This window comes from Scyliorhinus canicula, chromosome 18 (assembly GCF_902713615.1).
Source record: "Scyliorhinus canicula chromosome 18, sScyCan1.1, whole genome shotgun sequence".
NCBI classification, from domain to species: Eukaryota; Metazoa; Chordata; class Chondrichthyes; order Carcharhiniformes; family Scyliorhinidae; genus Scyliorhinus; species Scyliorhinus canicula.
In genome coordinates this window covers 7078694-7102855 of record NC_052163.1, presented here as the reverse complement: position 1 = coordinate 7102855, position 24162 = coordinate 7078694, and the positions used below count along the sequence as shown (strand labels likewise).

The following is a 24162-nucleotide window of genomic DNA, read 5'->3' as shown; positions in this document are numbered from 1 at the left end:
CCCAATTTGCCGCATACATATTTACGAGTACCACTTGCACCCCCTCCAATTTCCCTCTGACCGTAATGTACCGACCTCCCACATCCGAGACTATTCTACCCACCTCAAACAGCACCCGCTTGTTGATCAGGATCGCGACCCCTCTAGTCTTCGAGTCTAGTCCCGAGTGAAAAACCTGTCTGACCCAACCTTTCCTTAATCTAATCTGGTCAGCTACTCTAAAGTGCATCTCCTGCAGCATTACCAAGTCCGCCTTCAGTCCTCTCAAATGCACGAACACACGTGCCCTCTTGACTGGCCCATTTAGCGGGCTGGTTTAGCACAGGGCTAAATCGCTGGCTTTGAAAGCAGACCAAGGCAGGCCAGCAGCACAGTTCAATTCCCGTACCAGCCTCCCCGAACAGGCGCCGGAATGTGGCGACTAGGGGCTTTTCACAGTAACTTCATTTGAAGCCTACTCGTGACAATAAGCGATTTTCATTTCATTTTCATTTTCATTTAGCCCTCGTACATTCCAGGTGTTCAGCCTAGTTGGGGTGCTCATCGCCCCCCCACTTCGCCGATCAGCCATTGCCTTTCTTGCGCCAGTCTCCAGCCCGCTGGCCCACCCCCAGGCAGCCCCCGCCCCCCCCCCTCTCGGTCCCTCAGCAACAATCCCTCCCTCGTCAGCAGAACATATTCGCCTCCTACCCGCCCCCCCCCAGTAACAGCACAATGTAAAACGACCCCCCACTACGCTTCCGTGACCTAGCCCGCCCAGCTACCTTGGTGGTCCCCACCCCTGGCGCCAGACATTTTCCCACCTGTTGTTTCCTCCCCCTCTCCCCCCCCCCCCCCCCCCCGCCGCTTATACACACATATTCAGATGACAAACAATCCCAGCACAATTGCCTGACAGAAAAAAAAAGCCCGCTGAACAAAGAAAAGATCAAGCAAGAGATCCAGCATCTAAACAAACACACCCTCATCCCCCAACAGTGCAAAATGTAAACTTTAACTCACGCAGCTCTGAAACTGGCCCCAAATCAATACAGAAGGCATTACAAATAGCGTCCACAAAATGAAAAATGAGAAACTTTTTAAAAACATGAACGTTGCAGCAAAGTTCAAAAGTTCTCAGTCCGCCGCCAGTCCTTTCCTTTTCGCGAAATCCAGCGCTTCCTCAGGCGACTCAAAATAAAAATGTTGCTCCTCGTACGTGACCCAGAGACGGGCCGGATACAGCAGTCTGAACTTCACCTTTTTCTTAAAAAGGGTCGACCTGATCTGGTTAAACCCCACTCCTCTCCTGGCCACCTCCGCACTCAGGTCCTGATAGATCCGCATGATACTGTTCTCCCATTTACAGCTCCGTGTCTGCTTGGTCCACCGTAAAATACGCTCCTTATCCAGATACCTATGGAATCTCACCACAATTGCCCTCAGGCGGTCTCCCATTCGCGGCTTCCTCGTCAGTGCTCTGTGAGCCCTGTCCACCTCCAAGGGTCGGGAGAATGCCTCATCCCCCAGCAGCTTCTCGAACATGCCCATTATGTATGCCCCAGCGTCCGCTCCTTCGGACCCCTCCGGGTGCCCAATGATTCTCAGGTTCTGCCGGTGGGACCTGTTCTCTAGAGCCTCCACCTTCCCCAGGAGCTTCTTCAAATGGTCTCTCAGCATCCTCACCTCCAGCTCCACCGCAGTTTGATGTTCCTTCTGGTCAGCCAGCGCCTTCTCTACTTTCTGAATCACCCGATCTTCGGCATCCAATCTAAGCGCAATTGACTCTTTAATCAGGTCCAAGAAGTCCTGCTTCTGTTTGGTGAAGCCCTCCTGGATAAATTGCATCAGCTGCTCCGTTGACCGCTGGGTCGACAGGCCAGAGGTCGGGTCCTCTGCCATGCTTTCTCCCGGTGCAGCTTTAGCCCAAGCCTTCTCTGTCTGTCTGTTTCTGCCTATGCGAGCACTTCTAGTCCTCCTGTCCATGCACCGATGTGGGAATCCAGTACACAATTGGCTCTGTCATCGATTTGTCAAATCAAGTCCGATAAAAAATCGGGGGAAAATGTCCAAAAGTCCGACCCGAGCGGGAGCCACCAAATGTGCGACTTACTCCTTCATAGCCGCCACTGGAAATCAGCCACGGCAGTCTTGATCAAATGATATAAATCCTCTGGAAGGTCTGGAGCAAGTCCCTTTGACTTCAAACATTTCAATCTGTTGCCGCCGGTCATCATTTTGCAATGCTGCAGACTTGTCCCCTGGGGAGTTTGTTGTCATGTTTTCGGCTGCACTTTTGGAACATTGCTAAAGTTGAGTGTGGCAGTGTATTGATTGACATGTTCTGTGACCGATTGGTCTGCGGGATGCACGATGATGACATTTAAGCGGAGAGCTGATGGTTACCGTATGGCAGCAAATTTTGCAAGTAGAGAGGCTGATGGGCTCTGAGTTTTGGGAACAGGCGATTGGTGCACAGATGCCCTTTTGACCGTGTTGAAGGGTATTATCGAATGACTGATATGCATATTGATGACACCATTGACATTGAGTTGTCTGGGGCATTCCAAAAGGGAATGTACCAACCTGCACAGGGCACATCCAGCTGGGGATTGTTTCCCATGCTCATCAGGACTGCAAACGCTGTGGGCGGGATAGCTTACTCGCACTAGTTCAAAAGTTCAAAAGTGTAGAGTCAGCCAGGAAGGAGAGAGGACCTGGGAATGTGTAACTGTGTTGATAATACTGTTGTAAAATAAATGTCTGGATGAACGGACATCGCCTGACAATCACCAGGTGGAAATGTTCCCTTCCAGTCGGGGAACACTTCAGCAGTCAAGGGCATTGCAGCCTCTGATCTCTGGGTAAGCGTTCTCCAAGGCGGTCTTCAGGATGCGCGACAACGCAGATTCGCCGAGCAGAAACTGACAGCCAAGTTCCACACACATGAGAACAGCCTAAACCGGGACCTTGGATTCATGTCACATTACATTCACCCCCCACCATCTGGCCTGGGCTTGCGAAATCCTACCAACTGTCCTGGCTTGAGACAATTCACACCTCTTTAACCTGTGATTATCCCTCTCTCCAATTGCTCTGCCTGAACCTGTAAAGACTTAATTACCTGCAAAGACCCGCATTCAAAGCATTGTCTTGCATCTTTGACTGTGTCTATATATATGTTTCTGGAACTCACCTCTTCATTCACCTGAGGAAGGACCTGCGCTCCGAAAGCTAGTGATTCAAAACCAACCTGTTGGACTTTAACCTGGTGTTGTAAGATTTCTTACTGTGCTCACCCCAGTCCAACGCCAGCATCTCCACATCAGAACTTCCAGACGGCATTTGATAAAGTTCCACATAAGAGACTGTTAATGAAGGTGGAATCCCACGGAGTTGAGGGCAAATTATTGACATGGTTGGGCAATTGGTTGAGTGGCAGGCAACAGAGTGGGGATAATGGGTAATTATTCTACTTGACAGGAGGTGATAGGGATTTGTGTTGGGGCCTCAATTATTTGCATTATTCATTAATGACTTGGCGATGGCGTAGAAAGTCATATATCCAAATTTACTGATGATTCCAAGTTAAGCAGCATTGTAGATAGTTTATATAAAAGCCTTGGAGGGAGTGCAGTTTTACCAAAATAATACCTGGACTACAGGGGTTACAAGGAGAGATTACACAGATTAGGCCTGTTTTCACTAGAATTTAGAATGTTAAGGGCTGGTCTGATTGAGTATTCAACATAACAACAGGGGAAGGCAAGGTAGATAAAGATAAACCATTTCCACTGGTTGGAGATTCTAAAACTAGAGCACATAGTCCGACAATTCGGACAAGGCCGTTCTAGAGAGATGTTAGGAAGAACTTCTTCACTTAAAAGGTGATAGAGGTTTCGAACTCTCTTCCATAAGTTGAAGCTAGAACAGTTAATGGTAAATCTGAGATAGATTCTTGTTAAGCAAAGATATTACGGCATGTGGGCCAAAGGCAGGTATAAGGACTTAGGTCACGGATCCACCATGATCTCATTAAATGGTAGGAAAGGCTCGAGGGGCTGAATGGCCTACCCCTGTTCCTATGTAATATATTGTCGTTCTTTCACTGTCACCTCACTGTCACTGAGTCAAAATCCTGGAACTGCCTCCCTAACAGCACTGTGCATGTATCTACATCACATAAGTTTTGTTATGCTCTTGACGTAGCATAAGCTGGTTCCTTGATGTGCACTTTGACAAAGGAAGGTTCAGACTTGGAGATAGCTTTAACACGTTTATTAAACTATTAACAATTCTCCTACTTGGATTCGACTCTCCTGTTAATCCTGCTATAGCTACTCAGACTAACCAGTCTGCTACAATCCACGTGGTGCGTATGATGTATTGAATCAACCCTCTGTTCTCACTAAGTATCTCCACTGGAAAGAGGAAGATCATGTGTGCTGTGTCCTTTTATGTGGGTTGGTGTAATGCCCTCCTGTGGCAATGTCACCTCTGTGTGTATCGTGAATGCCCATTGGTTGTGTCCTATCTTACTGGCCTATTGGTTAAATGTCTGTGTGTCATGTCTCTGGTGCTCCCTCTAGTGTCTCGCTAGTCTACGTGTACTTACATTAACCCCTTGTGTATTTACAGTGATGCATATTACCACAACATGGACTGCTGGAGTTCAAGAAGGCAGCTCACCACCATCTTCTCAAAGGCAATTAGGGATGGACAATAAATGCTGACCTAACCAGTGATGTCCACATCCTGTGAAGGGATAAAAAATCTGATAATATTCCAAAATTACCTAGATTCTAGAAAGGTCCCAAAAGATTGGAAGATAAAAGTTAATGGTGTGGAGTGATATATTAGCATGGATAGAGGATTTGCTGACTAACATAAAAAGAGTTGGGATAAATCGGTCGTTTTCAACTTGACAAATTGAGACTGGTGGAGTGCTGCAAGGATCAGTGCTGGGCTTCAATTATGTACGATCTGTATGATCTGTATTAATAACTTAGATGAAGGGAGACAAAGATAAGTAGAAAAGCAAGTCATGAGGAGGATACAAATAATAATAATCGTTATTATTGCCACAAGTAGGCTTACATTAACACCGCAATTAAGTTACTGTGAAAAGCCCCTAGTCGCCACATTCCGGCGCCTGTTCGGGTACACAGGGAGAATTCAGAATGTCCAATTCACCTAACAGCATGTCTTTCGGGACTTGTGGGAGGAAACCGGAGCACCCGGAGGAAACCCACGCAGACATGGGGAGAACGTGCAGACTCCGCACAGACAGTGACCCAAGCCGGGAATCGAACCTGGGACCCTGGCGCTGTGAATCAACAGCGCTAACCACTGTGCTACCATGCCGCAAACATCTGGAATACAGTGTGTGCTAAACGAGAGTCTCAGTTTCTCGATTGTTGCCTTTGAAGTTGTGGACGACTTCCTGTGGACCTCTAGCCAATTTGAATGCACATCGATTATGATCAGGAACATGGAACCTTGGAAAGGGCTGGCAAAATCGGCCTGAAGCCATACCCATGGCCATTCCAGCCACTCCAAGGGATGAAGAGGTGCAGAGGGTGGGAGCTTCTGCAGCTCTTGGCACACATTACATTGTTGGGCCAATCACTCCATCTCTGCATCCAGGCCTGACCACCAGACATAGCTGCGGATGAGCATTTTCATTTCGGCCACTCCTGGGTGTCTGTTCTGAAGGTCCCTCAGTATGGGGTCCTGACCTTTGTGTGGGATCACGACGCGAGTTCCCCAGAGGAGGATGCCGTCTTCCACACTGAACTCTGCTATTTTGGTGGTAAAAGCCTTTGACTCATTGGGTAATTTTCGATGCTTGCCCCCATCTGGAATTATATGTCGAACTTTTGACAATAGGGGACCCATTTGTTTCCATTCACCTATCTGGGCCGCTGTCACTGGTAACGTATCCATGAAGTGCTGTGCGGCAATAACTTCATTAGCTCTCGGAGGCGTTGGTGGTCTCATTGGCAGCGCGAGTCGACTCAATACATCCGCGTCTGTGATCTGTGTGCCCAGCTGATGCTCCAACTTGTATGCCGCCAGTAGGAGGGCCCACCTCTGGATTCCCACTGATGCTGTGGGCGGAATGGCGTTATCGTCTCTGAAGAGTCCCAACAGCAGAACATAGAACATTACAGCGCAGTACAGGCCCTTCGGCCCACGATGTTGCGCCGTCCTGTGAAACCCCTCTAAAGTCCCTCTACACTATTCCCTTATCTTCCATATGCCTAGCCAATGACCATTTGAATGCGTTTAGTGTTGGCGAGTCCACTACTGTTGCAGGCAGGGCATTCCACGCCCTTACTACTCTCCGAGTAAAGAACCTACCTCTGACATCTGTCCTATATCTATCTCCCCTCAATTTAAAGCTATGTCTCCTCGTGCTGGACATCACCATCCGAGGAAAAAGGCTCTCAATGTCCACCCTATCTAATCCTCTGATCATCTTGTATGCTTCAATTAAGTCACCTCTTAAACTTCTTCTCTCTAATGAAAACAGCCTCAAGTCCTTCAGCCTTTCCTCATATGATCTTCCCTCCATACCAGGCAACATTCTTGTAAATCTCCTCTGTACCCTTTCCAATGCTTCCACATCCTTCCTATAATGTGGCGACCAGAACTGCACACAATACTCCAAATGCGGCCGCACCAGAGTTTTGTACAGCTGCAACATGACCTCATGGCTCCGAAACTCAATTCCTCTACCAATAAAAGCTAACACACCGTACGCCTTCTTAACAACCCTCTCAACCTGGGTGGCAACTTTCAGGGATCTATGGACATGGACACCGAGATCTCTCTGCTCGCCCACACTACCAAGAATCTTACCATTAGCCCAGTACTCTGCCTTCCTGTTATTCCTTCCAAAATTAATCGCCTCACACTTTTCTGCATTAAACTCCATTTGCCACCTCTCAGCCCAGCTCTGCAGCTTATCTATGTCCCTCTGTAACTTGTAACATCCTTCTGCACTGTCCACAACTCCACCGACTTTAGTGTCATCTGCAAATTTACTCACCCATCCTTCTACGCCCTCCTCCAGGTCATTTATAAAAATGACAAACAGCAACGGCCCCAAAACAGATCCTTGTGGCACACCACTAGTAACTGGACACCAGTCAGAGCATTTCCCATCTACCACCACTCTTTGACTTCTATCAGCTAGCCAATTTCTGTTCCAAACTGCTAAATCACCCTGAATCCCATGCCTCTGTATTTTTTGCAATAGCCTACCTTGGGGAACCTTATCAAACGCTTTACTGAAATCCATATACACCACATCAACTACTTTACCGTCATCCACCTGTTTGGTCACCTTCTCGAAGAACTCAATGAGGTTTGTGAGGCACGGCCTACCCTTCACAAAACCATGTTGACTATCTCTAATCAAATTATTCCTTTCCAGATGATTATACATCCTATCTCTTATAAACCTTTCCAAGACTTTTCCCACAACAGAAGTAAGGCTCACTGGTCTATAGTTACCGGGGTTATCTCTACTCCCCTTCTTGTACAAGGGGACAACATTTGCTATCCTCCAGTCCTCTGGCACTATTCCTGTAGACAAAGATGACTTAAAGATCAAAGCCAAAGGCTCAGCAATCTCCTCCCTAGCTTCCCAGAGAATCCTAGGATAAATCCCATCCAGCCCAGGGGACCTATCTATTTTCACGCTTTCCAGAATCGCTAACACCTCCTCCTTATGAACCTCAAGCCCTTCTAGTCCAGTAGCCTGTATCTCAGTATTCTCCTCGACAACTTTGTCTTTTTCCTGTGTGAATACTGACATAAAATACTAATTTAGCACCTCTCCTATCTCCTTGGACTCTACGCACAACGTCCCACTACTGTCCTTGACTGACCCTACTCTTACCTTAGTCATTCTTTTATTCCTGACATACCTAAAGAAAGCTTTAGGGTTATCCTTTATCCTACCTGCCAAAGACTTCTCATGTCCTCGTTTGACTCTTCTTAGCTCTCTCTTTAGAGCCTTCCAAGCTAACTTGTAACTCTCAAGCGACCCAACTGAACCATCACGTCTCATCTTCACATAAGCCTCCTTCTTCCTCTTGACAAGTGTTTCAACTGCTTTAGTAACCCATGGTTCCCTCACTCGACCACTTCCTCCCTGCCTAACAGGTACATACTTATCAAGGACACGCAGTAGCTGTTCCTTGAACATGCGCCATATTTCCATTGTGTCCATCCCCTGCAGTTTTCCTCTCCAGGCGATGCATCCTAAGTCATAATTACCTTTCCCCCAGCAATAACTCTTGCCCTGCGGTTTATACCTATCCCTTTCCATCGCTAAAGTAAACGTAATCAAATTGTGGTCACTATCACCAAAATGCTCACCTACCTCCAAATCTAACACCTGTCCTGGTTCATTACCCAGTACCAAATCCAATACGGCCTCGCCTCTTGTTGGCCTATCTACCTGCACACATTGGACAAAAACGGATCCATCTAAAGTACTCGAACTATAGTGTTTCCAGTCAATATTTGGAAACAGTTAAAACAGTGAAACGACGGCCATACACATACTGATGGAACATCGTGACAGCAAAGACCTTGGCTAAACCCTCTTTCTAGATTTGTACATAATTACATTTGGTCATGGCCAGGGTTCTGGAGGCGAATTCAATCGGCCACTTCCTACCATCGTCCATCTGATGTGATGAAACAGTACCGCTGCTGTATGGCAAGGCGTCACATGTGACCAGGAAAGCCTTGGTGGGATTGTAGTGCATCATTGCCGGATGAACTCAGCTGCATTTTCATGTTAGTGAATACTTCTTCCTGTGGCGCTCTCCACGCCCACTCCGGATTTTTTTTTTAAGCACGACGTGTAGAGGGGCTAAAATGGTTGCAAGGCCAAGGATGAATTTTCCACAGAAGTTCACTAGTCCTAGAGATGATCATATGGGGGACTGGGCAACTCCACCTCTTCCACATAGGCTGACCCTGCAAACTCTGGCAGATAGTAATGTTGGGGACATCAAGGATCACATTTCTTGGGTTAACGCAGGGATAACAGCCAATGGAATTTCGGATCATTATTGAACTAACCTCAAGTTTGTAAAGCTTGCTCCATAAAGCAGTGCTTTCTTTTCATATTGTAGTAACCAGAATTCTGCCATATATTTTCACACTCCACAGCAAGTCCAATAATCATACTTTAACGTGAGATATAATTGTTATGAACAAAAAATTATATTATAAATTGAATGTAATACCTCAAAGAAAACCATAGGATTTGTTCCTTGAAGTCACTGTGCTTCTTAAACCAGGCCAACATATGGCGAAGTTCTAACCCTAGCTGACCTATAATAATAGGTTAAAATGTTATTTTGACCCTGAAATCTAACAAAGTAATCATGTAAAAACACAATTCTTGAATATTTAGGTTCTGATGAAAGGTCACAGGGAAATGCTAATTCTTTCTCTCTCCACTGATGCTGCCGGATATGCCGAGTGTTTCCATCGTTTTCTTTTTTTATACCCAATATAAATGCTTGATTCAGGCTGATTTTCAAACAGTCTTTAGGTGGATTGGTCCTGAGACTCGAAGATTATTGTACGTGAGGAGGAGTTACAAACAGTAAAGTAAAATCAATGCTTCAACTCACTTCGATATTGATTTGCTCACCTTTCTTCCTGTTTGGTTGGTATTAGGGTGGTTAGCATTGATGTTACATTCACAGGGGTAGAGGTGGTGGCATTAGCTTCCAGGCAGCCTGCTGTTGATGTCTCGAGCAACTCTGAAAATTCTCGAGATCGTGGATAAATCAGACCACCGATTCCTATCCACATAGAAAAGGCTACTCCTACAAACCACGCCACACACGCACCCTGTGAGAGAGGAAATAGAGAAAAAAACATACTTTAAAGAATAGTGCATGAATTACAAACACATCGAGGTCTACGTTTCAAATAGTCTGTGTTGAATTCAATAATCAGCCAGAGTAAGAATTACTGTAACTGTACCGTACAAAACATTTGAGTCATGTCCCAGACTTCCTGGAAAGTTCAATCTAATAAAGTTGCCTGCCAGAGAAGTTGTAGCAAACTCATCAAAGGACCAAAGTGAACTGGACATGCTGGAACAGGACATTCCATTTTAAAAGGACAGATTGCTGGACAAACCATGTCTGCAGGCAGACAACTGAATCAAGACAAACAGGCCATGAGTCATGAAACGGCCCGATCTCATTCAAAGAGGGGCAATTGAAATGCAAATCACTTGCTGCCCTGGCCAGACGGAACCACAATACCTTAAAGGGATAACAATTCAAAAGTTCTCTCCAGCGACCATTGTCAAGAGACCAGCAGAAACCAGAGACATTACAAACTTGTGTAGGGGCACTGATTAAAATCAAATTTCATTATGGCACCTTTTGGTTGGGGAACTTTACCACTTCCACCCTGTCAACAATCAGAAAGACTTCCTGTCTCCTGGAACTCACCTGTGGGAGGGGTCAGTATTTGACCCATTCAGGGTATTGCCCTTAAAATGACAAGTCTGAGGAACGGTTGGGGGAACGCTACTCTCCTGCCTGACACACGCTTCACCTTGCTGAAAACAGACCACGAGAACCTGAGGAGCAATAGCCGCAAGGAACGGCCAGCTTGGAAGAAGATCTAAGGAAATCTGTACCAACGTTTTTTTAACTATCCTGTCCCTGGAGCAGTGAGTATATTCCTCCAGCTCATAGAAAACTCCCAATTACTATAGATTGCTGAGGTTTGGGGTGGGTGAGTGAATATATCTGTGTATCTGTGCTTGCGGACGCTAAAGTAAATCTGTGTGAGCTGTAAGAATTTTCGATGTGCCGTTTAGTCCCTTGTTTTACACATAGGGCGCAATTCTCCGCACTCACGACGGTGCGGAGAATAGCGTGGCTCGTAAAGTTTTACGGCCACGCTCGTCCGACGCCCTCCCGCTATTCTCCCCCCCCCCACGCCCGACTCCCGATATGAATCGCTGCCGCCGTTTTTTTACGGCCAGCAGCGATTCTCAGCTGTCCGATGGGCCGAGTTCCCAGCCCTTTACGGCTGTTTTTACGAACGGCAAACACACCTGGTCTGGCCGTTCGTAAAAACGGCCGTAAAGTGCCGATTTTTAAAACCATGGCACCGATTGGCATGGCAGTATCACGGCCGTGCCAAGGGTGCCATGGGCCCGCGATCGGTGGGCACCGATCGCGGGCAGCGGACCCGATGCCCGCGCACACTTTGTCCCTCCGCCGCCCCGCTGTATCACTTCGCGGGGCGGCTGAGGGGCATCCCGGCTCGCGCATGCGCGGGTTTCGAGCAAATGCGCGATGACATCATCCGCGCATGCGCGGGTTGGAGTCTTCCAATCCGCGCATGCGCGGCTGACGTCATATGACGCGTCAGCCGGCGCAAACTCTGGCAAGCGGGCTTAACGAAATTCGTTAAGCCCGCGATGCCGGAGTTTACGGCGGCGGCATGCTAGCCCCGACCGGGGACCAGAATCGGTTCCCGGTCGGGGAGGGGGGGGGGGGGGCTGGCATCAAATCCGCCCGGATTTGACGCTAGCCTTACGATTTCTCCCTGTGTGGGAGAATCGCGCCCATAGGGCATCGGACCCGCTGCCCGCGATCGGTGCCCACCGATCGCGGGCCCATGGCACCCTTGGCACGTCCGTGGTACTGCCGTGCCAATCGGTGCCATGGTTTTAAAAATCGGGACTTTACGGCCGTTTTTACGAACGGCCAGACCAGGTGTGTTTGCCGTTCATAAAAACAGCCGTAAAGGGCTGGGAACTCGGCCCATCGGACAGCTGAGAATCGCTGCTGGCCGTAAAAAAACGGCGGCAGCAATTCGTATCGGGAGCCGGGTGGGGGGGGGGGGGGGGGGGGGGGGGGGGGGGAGAATAGCGGGAGGGCGTCGGACTAGCGTGGCCGTAAAATTTTACGACCCCCGCTATTCTCCGCACCGTCGTGAGTGCGGAGAATTGCGCCCATAGTATTGCATAATCGGTGTTTGTGTATGTGGGTTAATCTGAAAAATGAATTGAAATGAAATGAAAAATGAAAATCGCTTATTGTCACGAGTAGGCTTCAATGAAGTTACTGTGAAAAGCCCCTAGTCGCCACATTCCGGTGCCTGTCCGGGGAGGCTGGTACGGGAGTTGCAGAAGACTTAATTTCTCTTGAATAAATCAATTATTTTAAAACTACCATTATTGTGGTCTCACCTTCCTTTCACTGTCCGCTCTGGTCAAGTCACAATAATTGCCAGGACATAATCCCGTAGTCAAGGGCCGGAAAAGGGAATCTGAGCGCTCCCAACACGCTCACTCAAGAGAGGCTACTGGTCAGGAATAAACAGTGGTCCCTCTCTCTCTCTCTCTTGTGAAATTGCCCTAGTGGGGCCCTTCCGGGTGACACCATCACAGCAGAGAGACTCACACAGGCGTAGGTGGCAGTCAGGGTAACTGGTGAGGCATAAGGACAGCCTCACTGGTTAGGTATAAACAGTGAGACCTGTCCCCTCTCTCTTGTGAAGCTGTCCCAGTGCGACATTTCTGAGTTGTGGTTTCAACACCTACAGGAGAGAGACACCCACAGTTATCTGTGATCCCCAATACCACCCTGTTGTGGAGTAAAGGAAACCCTTTTCGTTACACTCATCATTTAAATCTTGATGTGAAGGGTGACATGAAATCTTTTGCCAAACTTGTCAGCAAAAGAAAACTTTTTCATAACACATATCATGCCCCACTCCAGAAAAGGCAGACGTCTATTACCAAGATGACAGCTCGAACTGGTCACCGTTTGCTGTGAGACAGCTGCTCAGTAAAATTTGGTGGTCGGCAATCTACATTTCAGGAGTCAATGAGAAAATTATTCTCAATATTCCTTTTGCTTGGACTTTCTGTTCTGTGTCAACCCTGATACACTGGGTAACATTCCTGCCTCTGAGTTACAGGTTCTGGATTAAATTCCTGCTTCAGGATTTCAACTGAGAAATCAGGACTGACACTCCAGTGCATTATTGAGGGAGAGTATTTTGGATGAGCGGTGAAACCAAGTCTGCCCTCTCAGATGGATGTAAAAATCTCGTGCACTGAGTTAGCCCCAGCATCTGGGCCAACATTTACGCTTCAATCAGATTATCTGATCACGATCATGTTCCTGTTTGTGAGAACATTGGGCGGGATTCTCTCAGCCCGGGTCTGGGCTGGAGAATAGGCGGGTCGGGCGCGAATTACGCCACGCCACCCCAACGCCAGTCCGCTGATAGACAGCCAACACCTAGAGGAGAGTGTGAGAGGGACACCAGGACAGACAGTCAGCACCGAGAGGAGAGTGTGAGAGGACGACACTGGGACATACAGTCAGCACCTAGAGGAGAGTGTGAGAGGGGGACACTGGGACAGACAGTCAGCAGCGCCTAGAGGGGAGTGTGAGAGGGGGACACTGGGACAGACAGTCAGCACCTAGAGGAGAGTGTGAGAGGGGGACACTGGGACAGACAGTCAGCACCTAGAGGAGAGTGTGAGAGGGAGACACTGGGACAGTCAGCAGCACCTAGGGGAGAGTGTGAGAGGAGGGCACTGGGGCAGTCAGCAGCACCTAGAGGAGAGTGTGAGAGGAGGGCACTGGGTCAGGCAGTCAGCAACACCTAGAGGGGAGTGTGAGAGGAGGACACTGGGATAGACAGTCAGCACCTAGAGGAGAGTGTGAGAGGAGGGCACTGGGTCAGGCAGTCAGCAGCACCTAGAGGGGAGTGTGAGAGGGGGACACCGGGACAGTCAGCAGCACCGAGAGGAGAGTGTGAGAGGAGGGCACTGGGACAGACAGTCAGCCCCTAGAGGAGAGTGTGAGAGGGGGACACTGGGACAGACAGTCAGCCCCTAGAGGAGAGTGTGAGAGGGAGACACCGGGACAGACAGTCAGCAGCACCTAGAGGAGAGTGTGAGAGGGGGACTGGGACAGACAGTCAGCCCCTAGAGGAGAGTGTGAGAGGGGGACCCTGGGACAGTCAGTCAGCAGCACCTAGAGGAGAGTGTGAGAGGGGGACCCTGGGACAGTCAGTCAGCAGCACCTAGAGGAGAGTGTGAGAGGGGGACACTGGGACAGTCAGTCAGCAGCACAGAGAGGAGAGTGTGAGAGGGAGACACTGGGACAGACAGTCAGCACCGAGAGGAGAGTGTGAGAGGAGGACACTGGGACAGACAGTCAGCACCTAGAGGAGAGTGTGAGAGGGAGACACTGGGACAGACAGTCAGTACCTAGAGGAGAGTGTGAGAGGGAGACACTGGGACAGTCAGTCAGCACCTAGAGGAGAGTGTGAGAGGGAGACACTGGGACAGACAGTCAGCCCCTAGAGGGGAGTGTGAGAGGGAGACACCGGGACAGACAGTCAGCAGCACCTAGAGGAGAGTGTGAGAGGGGGACTGGGACAGACAGTCAGCACCTAGTGGAGAGTGTGAGAGGGAGACACTGGGTCAGGCAGTCAGCAGCACCTAGAGGAGAGTGTGAGAGGGGGACCCTGGGACAGTCAGTCAGCAGCACAGAGAGGAGAGTGTGAGAGGGGGACCCTGGGACAGTCAGTCAGCAGCCCCTAGAGGAGAGTGTGAGAGGGGGACACTGGGACAGACAGTCAGCACCTAGAGGAGAGTGTGAGAGGGAGTCACTGGGACAGACAGTCAGCACCTAGAGGAGAGTGTGAGAGGAGGGCACTGGGACAGACAGTCAGCCCCTAGAGGAGAGAGTGAGAGGGGGACACTGGGACAGTCAGCATCTAGAGGAGAGTGAGAGAGGGAGACACCGGGACAGACAGTCAGTACCTAGAGGAGAGTGTGAGAGGGGGACACTGGGACAGTCAGTCAGCACCTAGAGGAGAGTGTGAGAGGGAGACACTGGGACAGACAGTCAGCACCTAGAGGAGAGTGTGAGAGGGGGACACCGGGACAGACAGTCAGCAGCACCTAGAGGAGAGTGTGAGAGGGGGACACTGGGACAGACAGCAGCCCCTAGAGGAGAGTGTGAGAGGGGGACACTGGGACAGACAGTCAGCAGCCCCTAGAGGAGACTGTGAGAGGGAGACACTGGGACAGACAGTCAGCACCTAGAGGAGAGTGTGAGAGGGGGACACTGGGACAGACAGTCAGCACCTAGAGGAGAGTGTGAGAGGGGAACACTGGGACAGTCAGTCAGCCCCTAGAGGGGAGTGTGAGAGGGGGACACTGGGACAGTCAGAACCGAGAGGAGAGTGTGAGAGGGGGGACACTGGGACAGACAGTCAGCCCCTATAGGAGAGTGTGAGAGGAGGGCACTGGGACAGACAGTCAGCACCTAGAGGAGAGTGTGAGAGGGGGACACTGGGACAGACAGTCAGCACCTAGAGGAGAGTGTGAGGGGAGGATACTGGGACAGACAGTCAGCACCTAGAGGAGAGTGTGAGAGGGGGACACTGGGACAGACAGTCAGCACCTAGGGGAGAGTATGAGAGGAGGGCACTGGGACAGACAGTCAGCACCTAGAGGAGAGTGTGAGAGGGGGACACTGGGACAGACAGTCAGCACCTAGAGGAGAGTGTGAGGGGAGGATACTGGGACAGACAGTCAGCACCTAGAGGAGAGTGTGAGAGGGGGACACTGGGACAGACAGTCAGCACCTAGGGGAGAGTATGAGAGGAGGGCACTGGGACAGACAGTCAGCACCTAGAGGAGAGTGTGAGGGGAGGATACTGGGTCAGACAGTCAGCACCTAGAGGAGAGTGTGAGAGGGGGACACTGGGACAGACAGTCAGCCCCTAGAGGAGAGTATGAGAGGAGGACACTGGGGCAGACAGCAGCACCTAGAGGAGAGTGTGAGAGGGGGACACTGGGACAGTCAGCACCTAGAGGGGAGTGTGAGAGGGGGACACTGGGACAGACACTCAGCACCTAGAGGAGAGTGTGAGAGGGGGACACTGGGACAGACAGTCAGCAGCACCTAGAGGAGAGTGTGAGAGGGGGACCCTGGGACAGTCAGTCAGCAGCACAGAGAGGAGAGTGTGAGAGGAGGCCACTGGGACAGACAGTCAGCCCTTAGAGGAGAGTGTGAGAGGGGGACACTGGGACAGACAGTCAGTACCTAGAGGAGAGTGTGAGAGGGAGACACTGGGACAGTCAGTCAGCACCTAGAGGAGAGTGTGAGAGGGGGACACTGGGACAGTCAGCAGCCCCTAGAGGAGAGTGTGAGAGGGGGACACTGGGACAGTTAGTCAGCACCTAGAGGAGAGTGTGAGAGGGGGACACTGGGACAGTCAGCAGCACCTAGAGGAGAGTGTGAGAGGGAGACACTGGGACAGACAGTCAGTACCTAGAGGAGAGTGTGAGAGGGAGACACTGGGACAGACAGTCAGTACCTAGAGGAGAGTGTGAGAGGGAGACACTGGGACAGACAGTCAGCAGCACCGAGAGGAGAGTGTGAGAGGAGGACACTGGGTCAGGCAGTTAGCAGCACCTAGAGGAGAGTGTGAGAGGGGGACCCTGGGACAGTCAGTCAGCAGCACAGAGAGGAGAGTGTGAGAGGGGGACCCTGGGACAGTCAGTCAGCAGCACAGAGAGGAGAGTGTGAGAGGAGGACACTGGGACAGACAGTCAGCAGCCCCGAGAGGAGAGTGTGAGAGGGGGACACTGGGACAGACAGTCAGCACCTAGAGGAGAGTGTGAGAGGGAGACACTGGGACAGACAGTCAGCACCTAGAGGAGAGTGTGAGAGGGGGACACTGGGACAGACAGTCAGCACCTAGTGGAGAGTGTGAGAGGGGGACACTGGGACAGACAGTCAGCCCCTAGAGGAGAGAGTGAGAGGGGGACACTGGGACAGACAGTCAGCAGCCCCTAGAGGAGAGTGTGAGAGGGGGACACTGGGACAGACAGTCAGCATCTAGAGGAGAGTGAGAGAGGGAGACACTGGGACAGACAGTCAGCAGCACCTAGAGGAGAGTGTGAGAGGAGGACAGACAGTCAGCACCTAGAGGAGAGTGTGAGAGGAGGACAGACAGTCAGCACCTAGAGGAGAGTGTGAGAGGGAGACACCGGGACAGACAGTCAGTACCTAGAGGAGAGTGTGAGAGGGGGACACTGGGACAGACAGTCAGCAGCCCCTAGAGGAGAGTGTGAGAGGGGGACACTGGGACAGTCAGTCAGCACCTAGAGGAGAGTGTGAGAGGGGGACACTGGGGCAGCCATCAGCCCCTAGAGGAGAGTGTGAGAGGGGGACACTGGGACAGACACTCAGCACCTAGAGGAGAGTGTGAGAGGGGGACACTGGGGCAGACAGTCAGCCCCTAGAGGGGAGTGTGAGAGGGGGACACTGGGACAGTCAGAACCGAGAGGAGAGTGTGAGAGGAGGGCACTGGGACAGACAGTCAGCACCTAGAGGAGAGTGAGAGGGGGACACTGGGACAGACAGTCAGCACCTAGAGGAGAGTGTGAGGGGAGGATACTGGGTCAGACAGTCAGCACCTAGAGGAGAGTGTGAGAGGAGGACACTGGGGCAGACAGCAGCACCTAGAGGAGAGTGTGAGAGGGAGACACTGGGACAGACAGTCAGCACCTAGAGGAGAGTGTGAGAGGGGGACACTGGGACAGACAGTCAGCCCCTAGAGGAGAGTGTGAGAGGGAAACACTGGGACAGACACTCAGCACCTAGAGGAGAGTGTGAGAGGGAGACACTGGGACAGACAGTCAGTACCTAGAGGAGAGTGTGAGGGGAGGACACTGGGACAGACAGTCAGCACCTAGAGGAGAGTGTGAGAGGGGGACACTGGGACAGACAGTCAGCACCTAGTGGAGAGTGTGAGAGGGGGACACTGGGACAGACAGTCAGCAGCACCTAGAGGAGAGTGTGAGAGGGAGACACTGGGACAGACAGTCAGCAGCACCTAGAGGAGAGTGTGAGAGGGAGACACTGGGACAGACAGTCAGCCCCTAGAGGAGAGAGTGAGAGGGGGACACTGGGACAGACAGTCAGCACCTAGAGGAGAGTGTGAGAGGACGACACTGGGACAGACAGTCAGCACCTAGAGGAGAGTGTGAGAGGAGGGCACTGGGACAGACAGTCAGCAGCACCTAGAGGAGAGTGTGAGAGGGAGACACTGGGACAGACAGTCAGCACCTAGAGGAGAGTGTGAGAGGGAGACACTGGGACAGACAGTCAGCAGCACCTAGAGGAGAGTGTGAGAGGGAGACACTGGGACAGAAAGTCAGCACCTAGAGGAGAGTGTGAGAGGAGGACAGACAGTCAGCAGCGCCTAGAGGAGAGTGTGAGAGGGGGACACTGGGACAGTCAGCACCTAGAGGAGAGTGTGAGAGGGGGACACTGGGACAGACAGTCAGCACCTAGAGGAGAGTGTGAGAGGGGGACACTGGGACAGACAGTCAGCAGCACCTAGAGGAGAGTGTGAGAGGGGGACACTGGGACAGACAGTCAGCAGCACCTAGAGGAGAGTGTGAGAGGGAGACACTGGGACAGACAGCAGCACCTAGAGGAGAGTGTGAGAGGACGACACTGGGACAGACAGTCAGCCCCTAGAGGAGAGTGTGAGAGGGGGACACTGGGACAGACAGTCAGCAGCACCTAGAGGAGAGAGTGAGAGGGAGACACTGGGACAGACAGCAGCACCTAGAGGAGAGTGTGAGAGGGGGACACTGGGACAGACAGTCAGCCCCTAGAGGAGAGTGTGAGAGGGAGACACTGGGACAGACAGTCAGCCCCTAGAGGAGAGTGTGAGAGGGAGACACTGGGACAGACAGCAGCACCTAGAGGAGAGTGTGAGAGGGGGACACTGGGACAGACAGTCAGCCCCTAGAGGAGAGAGTGAGAGGGGGACACTGGGACAGACAGTCAGCCCCTAGAGGAGAGTGTGAGAGGAGGACAGACAGTCAGCACCTAGAGGAGAGTGTGAGAGGAGGACACTGGGACAGACAGTCAGCAGCACCTAGAGGAGAGTGTGAGAGGGAGACACTGGGACAGACAGCAGCACCTAGAGGAGAGTGTGAGAGGGGGACACTGGGACAGACAGTCAGCCCCTAGAGGAGAGTGTGAGAGGGAGACACCGGGACAGACAGTCTGCCCCTAGAGGAGAGTGTGAGAGGGGGACACTGGGACAGACAGTCAGCCCCTAGAGGAGAGAGTGAGAGGGAGACACTGGGACAGACAGTCAGCAGCACCTAGAGGAGAGTGTGAGAGGGGGACACTGGGACAGACAGTCAGCAGCACCTAGAGGAGAGTGTGAGAGGGGGACACTGGGACAGACAGTCAGCCCCTAGAGGAGAGAGTGAGAGGGGGACACTGGGACAGACAGTCAGCAGCCCCTAGAGGAGAGTGTGAGAGGGGGACACTGGGACAGACAGTCAGCATCTAGAGGAGAGTGAGAGAGGGAGACACTGGGACAGACAGTCAGCAGCACCTAGTGGAGAGTGTGAGAGGAGGACAGACAGTCAGCACCTAGAGGAGAGTGTGAGAGGAGGACAGACAGTCAGCACCTAGAGGAGAGTGTGAGAGGGAGACACCGGGACAGACAGTCAGTACCTAGAGGAGAGTGTGAGAGGGGGACACTGGGACAGACAGTCAGCAGCCCCTAGAGGAGAGTGTGAGAGGGGGACACTGGGACAGTCAGTCAGCACCTAGAGGAGAGTGTGAGAGGGGGACACTGGGGCAGCCATCAGCCCCTAGAGGAGAGTGTGAGAGGGGGACACTGGGACAGACACTCAGCACCTAGAGGAGAGTGTGAGAGGGGGACACTGGGGCAGACAGTCAGCCCCTAGAGGGGAGTGTGAGAGGGGGACACTGGGACAGACAGTCAGCACCTAGAGGGGAGTGAGAGGGGGACACTGGGACAGACAGTCAGCACCTAGAGGAGAGTGTGAGGGGAGGATACTGGGTCAGACAGCAGCACCTAGAGGAGAGTGTGAGAGGGAGACACTGGGACAGACAGTCAGCACCTAGAGGAGAGTGTGAGGGGGACACTGGGACAGACAGTCAGCCCCTAGAGGAGAGTGAGAGGGGGACACTGGGACAGACAGTCAGCACCTAGAGGAGAGTGTGAGGGGAGGATACTGGGTCAGACAGTCAGCACCTAGAGGAGAGTGTGAGAGGAGGACACTGGGGCAGACAGCAGCACCTAGAGGAGAGTGTGAGAGGGAGACACTGGGACAGACAGTCAGCACCTAGAGGAGAGTGTGAGAGGGGGACACTGGGACAGACAGTCAGCCCCTAGAGGAGAGTGTGAGAGGGAAACACTGGGACAGACACTCAGCACCTAGAGGAGAGTGTGAGAGGGAGACACCGGGACAGACAGTCAGCACCTAGTGGAGAGTGTGAGAGGGAGACACTGGGACAGACAGTCTGCCCCTAGAGGAGAGTGTGAGAGGGAGACACTGGGACAGACAGTCAGCACCTAGTGGAGAGAGTGAGAGGGGGACACTGGGACAGACAGTCAGCACCTAGTGGAGAGTGTGAGAGGGGGACACTGGGACAGACAGTCAGCAGCACCTAGAGGAGAGTGTGAGAGGGAGACACTGGGACAGACAGTCAGCACCTAGAGGAGAGTGTGAGAGGACGACACTGGGACAGACAGTCAGCACCTAGAGGAGAGTGTGAGAGGGAGACACTGGGACAGACAGTCAGCACCTAGAGGAGAGTGTGAGAGGAGGGCACTGGGACAGACAGTCAGCAGCACCTAGAGGAGAGTGTGAGAGGGAGACACTGGGACAGAAAGTGAGCACCTAGAGGAGAGTGTGAGAGGAGGACAGACAGTCAGCAGCGCCTAGAGGAGAGTGTGAGAGGGGGACACTGGGACAGTCAGCACCTAGAGGAGAGTGTGAGAGGAGGGCACTGGGACAGACAGTCAGCAGCACCTAGAGGGGAGTGTGAGAGGGAGACACTGGGACAGTCAGCATCTAGAGGAGAGTGTGAGAGGAGGGCACTGGGACAGACAGTCAGCAGCACCTAGAGGAGAGTGTGAGAGGGAGACACTGGGACAGACAGTCAGCACCTAGAGGAGAGTGTGAGAGGGGGACCCTGGGACAGACAGTCAGCACCTAGAGGAGAGTGTGAGAGGAGGGCACTGGGACAGACAGTCAGCAGCACCTAGAGGAGAGTGTGAGAGGGGGACACTGGGACAGACAGTCAGCACCTAGAGGAGAGTGTGAGAGGGGGACACTGGGACAGACAGCAGCACCTAGAGGAGAGTGTGAGAGGGGGACACTGGGACAGACAGTCAGCCCCTAGAGGAGAGTGTGAGAGGGAGACACTGGGACAGACAGTCAGCACCTAGAGGAGAGTGTGAGAGGGGGACACTGGGACAGACAGTCAGCAGCACCTAGAGGAGAGTGTGAGAGGGAGACACTGGGACAGACAGCAGCACCTAGAGGAGAGTGTGAGAGGGAGACACTGGGACAGACAGTCAGCCCCTAGAGGAGAGTGTGAGAGGGAGACACTGGGACAGACAGTCAGCCCCTAGAGGAGAGTGTGAGAGGGGGACACTGGGACAGACAGTCAGCAGCACCTAGAGGAGAGTGTGAGAGGGGGACACTGGGACAGACAGTCAGCAGCACCTAGAGGAGAGTGTGAGAGGGGGACACTGGGACAGACAGTCAGCACCTAGAGGAGTGTGTGAGAGGGAGACACTGGGACAGACAGTCAGCAGCATCTAGAGGGGAGTGTGAGAGGAGGACACTGGGACAGACAGTCAGCAGCCCCTAGAGGGGAGTGTGAGAGGAGGACACTGGGACAGACAGTCAGCAGCCCCTAGAGGAGAGAGTGAGAGGGGGACACCGGGACAGGCAGTCAGCACCTAGAGGAGAGTGCGAGAGGAGGACACTGGGACAGACAGTCAGCACCTAGAGGAGAGTGAGAGGGGGACACTGGGACAGACAGTCAGCACCTAGAGGAGAGTGTGAGAGGGGGACACTGGGACAGACAGTCAGCACCTAGAGGAGAGTGAAAGGGGGACACTGGGACAGACAGTCAGCCGCTAGAGGAGAGTGTGAGATGTAGACACTGGGACAGACAGTCAGCATCTAGAGGAGAGTGAGAGAGGGGGACACTGGGACAGACAGTCAGCAGCACCTAGAGGAGAGTGTGAGAGGAGACACTGGGACAGACAGTGAGCACCTAGAGGAGAGTGTGAGAGGGAGACACTGGGACAGACAGTCAGCATCTAGAGGAGAGTGAGAGAGGGAGACACTGGGACAGACAGTCAGCAGCACCTAGAGGAGAGTGTGAGAGGAGGACACTGGGACAGGCAGTCAGCACCGAGAGGAGAGTGTGAGAGGGAGACACTGGGACAGACAGCAGCCCCTAGAGGAGAGTGTGAGAGGAGGACCCTGGGACAGACAGTCAGCAGCACCTAGAGGGGAGTGTGAGAGGAGGACACTGGGACAGACAGTCAGCCCCTAGAGGAGAGTGTGAGAGGCAGACACCGGGACAGACAGTCAGCAGCACCTAGAGGAGAGTGTGAGAGGGGGACCCTGGGACAGTCAGTCAGCAGCACCTAGAGGAGAGTGTGAGAGGGGGACCCTGGGACAGTCAGTCAGCAGCACAGAGAGGAGAGTGTGAGAGGAGGGCACTGGGACAGACAGTCAGCCCCTAGAGGAGAGTGTGAGAGGCAGACACTGGGACAGACACTCAGCAGCACCTAGAGGAGAGTGTGAGAGGGGGACACTGGGACAGTCAGCAGCACCTAGAGGAGAGTGTGAGAGGGGGACACTGGGACAGTCAGCAGCACCTAGAGGAGAGTGTGAGAGGGGGACACTGGGACAGTCAGCACTGTCAGAGTTGGTCCTGCAAGACCATCCACAATCTTTCCCCATTGAACATCAGCAGTGTTTCACCAACAATGCTCCACCCCAATGTGTAGAACCATAAAGACAAGCAAATGCAAACAGGAGTCAGGAAAGAAAGGAAAGCACAAAGGGGTTTACTGAACCTTTGAACAGAAAATTGGTTCATTTGATTTACGATGTTAGTTTGAAGTGTTTTGCGGTGGCTTTTACTTTAGTATTGTTACCAAGAGAACACTGTGCTGATTATTGACCGAAGGAAGGGAAGATTTGGGATTCTTGGTGTAACAGAGAAAATTGACCACAGAGAGGGAGACCATTTGACTAATCAGGTCTATACCAGCCAAAAGAGCTAATCAATGAATCCTGTTTCCGGCTGTTGGCCTGTAGTCCTGTAGGTTACAGCATGCCAAGTACATATGTCAAAGGCTTAGGAATCCTGTGGCGACTGTCTCACCTCCCCACTCCCCAAAGCCTGTCCACCATTTACAAACCACAAGTCAGGAGTATAATGCAATGCTCTCCACTTCCCTGGATGAATGCAGCTCCAGCAACATTCAAAAAGCTTGACACCGTCCAGGACAAAAGCAGCCCACTTTCACCGCTCCTTCACTGTTGCTGGTCAAAATATTGGAACCTCCACCCTAACAGCATCATGAGTGAACCCACACCTCAGGGACTGCAGCTGTTCAAGGCAGCTCACCACTACCTTGTGAAGGGCAACTAGGGATGGTCAATAAATGCTGGTCTAGCCAGTGATGCCCACATACTGTAAATGAACTTTAAAAATGCAAATATTTGATAAATGCATTGAGGAGTTCTGCCTCAATCATTGTTACAGGCTGTGAATTCCAGACCCTTGCGACCATCTGGGTGAAAATACTTCTCACTTTCCCGCTATGCTTTTGTCAATGACTTGAAATGGGGATTTGGGGTTGCATTCAGTAGCACCACAATTGAATGAGCCAATTATGGACAGTCTAGCCAGATAGGGAATGTTCCCTTCATCCTCCTCTTTCCCCGCCTTTTTCTTCTTTCTTCTTCTTGGCCTCCTCAACTGCTCACTATTTCCATAGAGACAAGGGCAGATGGCAAGATTGTGAAGTATGCAGCAGACCACAATGAATTGTGACAGATGCTTTTGTCAACTACTACAGGACTCTTCCAGACCATTCCAAGCATTGTGAGAGCATCTCAATGAACTGCACAATCACATTTCATGTGTGAGCATGGCTTGTGTTATTTTCATACAGCCATTTGTGCATTTGTTGCATTCTGGAGCCATAAGCTATTGGTCAGCGGATAGTCAGCAGCTACCATTTCTCATTGTAGCT

The 24162-nt window shown here is 51.9% G+C and overlaps 1 protein-coding gene across 3 annotated transcripts in view; it reads right to left on the bottom strand.

The window, feature by feature from the left end:
* LOC119953671 (sodium-coupled monocarboxylate transporter 2-like) overlaps nucleotides 1–24162 on the bottom strand; it is a 142479-nt gene that overhangs the window by 10338 nt on the left and 107979 nt on the right. For all 3 annotated transcript variants that reach the window (XM_038778179.1, XM_038778180.1, XM_038778181.1), the window contains one exon: nucleotides 9665–9867. In XM_038778179.1, coding sequence (XP_038634107.1) covers nucleotides 9665–9867 — 203 coding nt within the window. The remainder of the gene's footprint in view (nucleotides 1–9664; nucleotides 9868–24162) is intronic.